The 4,761-nt window shown below is 33.5% G+C and overlaps 1 protein-coding gene across 1 annotated transcript; it reads left to right on the top strand.

Moving 5' to 3' along the window:
- Window positions 1-3,615: 3,615 nt before the first annotated feature.
- On the top strand, window positions 3,616-4,560 carry LOC123458931 (olfactory receptor 140-like). The gene has a single exon (XM_045144775.1). The coding sequence runs from the start codon at window positions 3,628-3,630 to the stop codon at window positions 4,558-4,560; it is 933 nt and encodes a 310-aa protein (XP_045000710.1). The 5' UTR covers window positions 3,616-3,627.
- Window positions 4,561-4,761: the final 201 nt, after the last annotated feature.

The following is a 4,761-nucleotide window of genomic DNA, read 5'->3' as shown; positions in this document are numbered from 1 at the left end:
GAGGCAGGAAGATCATGAATTTAGGACTATCTGGAGATCATAGTGATACTTCCCTCTTTAAAAAATAAACAAAAAAAAGCAAAAAAGATGTGAAATGGTTAAGCTGTTTTCAGAGAGTCTGCATTTTGGACAGATTTTAAACTATGTAGAAAACAATACAAACGAAAGAATAGAAATTATATTACAATTCTATGATTGACTAGTAACATCATTCTGGGGAACTGAGATTAACCATATTAAGAATTAGTTTTTATGGGCTGAAAGATGACTTAGTGGTTAAGTGCTTGCCTGTGAAGCCTAAGGACCCCGGTTCGAAGCTCGATTCCCCAGTACCCACGTTAGCCAGATGCACAAGGGGGCTCACAGGTCTGGAGTTCCTTTGCTGTGGCAGGAAGCCATGGAGTGCCTATACAATATCTTTCTCTCCCTCTCTCTCTCTCTCTCTCTCTCTCTCTCTCTGTCACAATCAAATAAATAAATTTAAAAAAAGAATTAGTTTTTCTAACTATGAATTTTAAATGATATAATTATATTATAGGTTTAAAGTGTAATCAATATGAAAGTGATTTAAAAATAAAGCATAATCATTTTATACTTTATTTAATAGTGAATTTAAGAAAAATGAAAAATAATGTCTAAGCAGAGATAGTCATGTAGTATTAGCTGCTTTCACAAAGTAAATGAGTTGATAATTCTAATTTCTCCTGAGAGGCATACTGAGAAATTCTCAGAGGAATACAGAAGTCAATGTAATTCAAATTCCCAAGTGTTTTATGAATCAAGTATGAGAAGCAGTCATCTTAAGGGCTATTTGAAAGGTGCTTTTAAAGAAAGATAATGAAAAGTAAGTAAGTTGTTATGTGGCTGTTTTGTGGAGCCAAGATTGAGATTTAGGGTAGATAGAATTGAATTATTTCTTCTGATCAGTTCTTCCATGACCATTTGTGCTAGAGTACGAGGCTTAACCTCTCCAGGCTTCTATTATCTTTCCTGAAAAATAAGAGTAAACTTCCTGCCACGTAGATTTGTTTTAAAGAAACATTAAAAACATACTCTACATCAAGTGCTTTTATGTATAAAAGTCAATTGGTATTATTTTTTATTACAGCTATGATAGTAATGGCTAGCCTTCAAGCATAATTCTATAAGACATCAAATTATTCATTTTCTTATGAGGTAATTGAAATTTCTTTAGTGCTTAAACTTCTTATGATATATTTCTTTTTCTAAAAAAAAATAATTTATTTATTTGAGAGAGAGAAGGGCTGACAGAGAGATAATTGGTGTGCAGGCCCTCTAACCACTGTAGGCAAACTCCAAACACATGTGCTACTTTGTGCACTTGGCTGTATGTGGGTACTGGGGAATTGAATGTGTGCTCCTTTGGCTTTACAGGAAAGTGCCTTAACCACTGAGCAATCTCTCCAGCCCATGATATGATATTTCTAAGACCACAACATATTGTGAAAGAAATAGAATTATTAGCTCTTTCAGAAGCATATTGAAATTTCTTTGTAAGTATCTTTTCTAAAGTGATAATAATGCACACTATTAAATGGAATATTAAATATATAACAATGCCATGAAGCATATATTTTTCACATTTTTCTAACAATAATCATACATAGTTGTATTTTCTCTCAAAATGTAGAACTTAACTAATAATTAGTGAGTATATTTCTATCAATGGAAAGATTTTGAAGGAATGTTGAATTTCTGGTTTTCAAGTGGGAGACAGCACTTCCTGGTAAGCTACTCTGGGTCATTTTGTATGCCTTCCTTGTGAGAAGAGGTTAGTGACACCATTCAGAAGTATGTTTGAAAGGAGCCATGGGCACCTTTCTCCCCTAGAGCTGAGATAATCTCTATTGATAAAATACAGGCAATACTGGAAGATTCATGGTTTCCAAATTCTTAATCTCTTCAAGAGAAATAAGTTGTTTGTATTTCAAAGGAGTATGAAAGGTGAATCTTAAACATGGGTAGCTAGTGTGCTATTTCCTATTTTCACTGTTTCCTTTATCTCAAGTCTAACAACATCTAGAGATAATAAAAGGGGAAAGATGGCATTGAATAAATAGAGGGGTTTTTTTTTAATGGAGGGAGATTGACGAGCAATAATGTATAAAAATGAATTTAAATATAAGAGTGATTAATGAATTTTATAAGTAAATATATTTCTTTGTGTCAGAAAGTTATATTGAAAATTCATGTTAAGATGCAATTATGTATGACAAACCCTGTCTCTGCCTGCCTTATTTCAAAATTAACCAATAAGTCTGGTGTGTGTGTGTGGGGGGGGTGTATGTCATGGTTTATTAACATACTTTGTTAAGGGAAACAAAAAAAGGACACATACAGCTAGCTAAATCCTAGACCTAGAAATGATAAATAAGTATGCTATTCTTTTAAATAATTATCTCTGGGTAACAGATATTGCTTCATAGAAAGAACATTAGAATGTTAATAGTTATAGTCTCACACCCTGTATTTTCATTGCTTCTATATATTTATTGTATGCCAATTAATGGGCTGTCTTACCATTTATGGCTCATTTATTCTCAAAGTGAATTATTTTAACTTTACAAAATGGTTAGATACACTTTATAGATACAGTGCTAGGATTTTAGACTGTTAAGTAACATTTAACTGCTCTCCTTACACTCTGTGTCTTACTTATTTTATGTGATCATACAGATAAAATTGTGCAAGACTCTATGTTTAAAAAAGGTTTAAGTAAGTCTTCATTAATATGTATATCTGGAGTCTTAATAGAGATATCATTTTTGCTTGTTCCTCACTCTGTTTTTCTCTAATCACATTTTATTTCTCAAAGAAGTCATCTCTAATTTCCTTATAGAAGATGATAGTTTTCATAAGATTCCAACTTTTAGATATGATTCTATGTTCTTCTAATAGCAATATATTGTTAGATATAATGTACAATACTATATTTATTTTCTAACTTTTCTCTATATAAAGATATGTATAAAATATTATCTGCAACTTTTACTATATAACTCCTTCTTAGAGATTCAGGCATAGAGAATATGATCAACAAGTATATATATTGAAAGGACCTTAGGAAAAAATTCTTAAAACAGTAGTTCATTTTAGTAATTCATAACACACACACAGTGGACAAGTTAATATAATGTGTTCAAGATCTTAGTTTATATTGCATTGATTGGAGAATAGGCTTATATTCATTAATTCTAGGTGAAACTTGATTTAGAAAGCTCAGAAAATGTTCTCTGATGGCATATTTTATTTCATATAGAAAGAAATACTAAATAGAACAAAATAGAAAAATCAAAGATGAAATAACAAACAAGGTAAGAATATGTGGATTTCTATGATTTTTTTTCAGCAATGTTTATTGGCTACTAGTTGGAGGGCATGAGAAAGTGCGTTTCAGCATCCATAGAAGAAGTTGTGGTTAATTCTAATTTATTTTTTTATAAAATCAATAAATAGCATCTTCTCTTCTGGCATAGCATAAAACAAAATAGTTTACCTTATTAAACATACTTCTGAAAATCCCAAAATAAACTTCCCAAATGAGCTATCAAGAATACTATCTTCACAGGTTAACCCATCCCTTCTGGGCTCATCATCAGCATTCAAATGAAATATAGCAGAATGAATGTGACTGAATTCATTCTCATGGGACTGACTCAGAAGCCTCAGATACAGACAATTCTATTTTTAGTGTTACTTGTCACCTACATTGTCACAGTCACAGGAAACCTGCTGATTGTGTGTACTGTAAATTGCAGCCAGACATTGAACTCTCCAATGTACTTCTTCTTAGCATTTTTGTCTTTGATTGATGCCTGCTATTCCTCATCCATAATTCCTAAAATGCTAGTTGACTTATTGTCAGAGACAAAGACCATCACATTCAATGCCTGTATGATACAACTATTTGTTACACATTTCTTAGGAGCTTCAGAGATTGTCCTTTTAGTGGTCATGGCATATGACCGCTATGTGGCCATCTGTAGACCTCTGCACTATGTCACCAGGATGAACCACCACACATGCTGCCTCCTAGTTGGAGTATGTTGGGCAGTGGGTTTTCTCCACTCTTTTGGGCAGATCCTAGTTACTTTCTGGATCTCTTTCTGTGGTCTCAATGTCTTGGACCATTTCTGTTGTGACATTTTTCCTCTGATTCAACTGGGCTGCTCTGACACTTTCCTTCTTGGTCTTCTGGTCGCTGTCAATGGTGGGGTGATCCCTGTGATCACCTTTGTAATGCTGCTGATGTCCTATGCAGTAATCCTTTGCTCCTTGAGGACTCGCAGTTCTGCAGGAAGGAAGAAGGCCCTTTCTACCTGTGGCTCCCACATCACAGTTGTTGTGTTGTTCTTTGTGCCCTGCATTTTCATGTATCTGAGACCAGTGGCCACCTTTCCCATGGATAAAGCCATTGCAGTGTTCTATACCCTTGTCACACCAATGTTAAATCCTGTTATCTACACAGCAAGAAATGCAGAGGTTAAACATGCCATTAAAATATTATTAAAGAAGCATCAAAACTTGTATAATAAATGATTACCTATGAATATTTTTTTGTCTCTAAATTCATCTACTTATCCATGAGCAATATATTCCAAGATCCTCAATTTTCTGTCTGTGGTGTTAAAAACGGTTAATGTTGCTAAACTGATTTTACATATTTTCTATCCAAACCCACTATATGTATACTCTCATCTCTCTCATATGTGTGTGTGTGTGTGTGTGTGTGTGTGTGTG

The sequence above is a fragment of the Jaculus jaculus genome, chromosome 1 (assembly GCF_020740685.1).
Source record: "Jaculus jaculus isolate mJacJac1 chromosome 1, mJacJac1.mat.Y.cur, whole genome shotgun sequence".
NCBI lineage: Eukaryota > Metazoa > Chordata > Mammalia > Rodentia > Dipodidae > Jaculus > Jaculus jaculus.
Note: the sequence above shows the minus strand (reverse complement) of the source record. Positions and strands in the feature narration are given on the sequence as shown.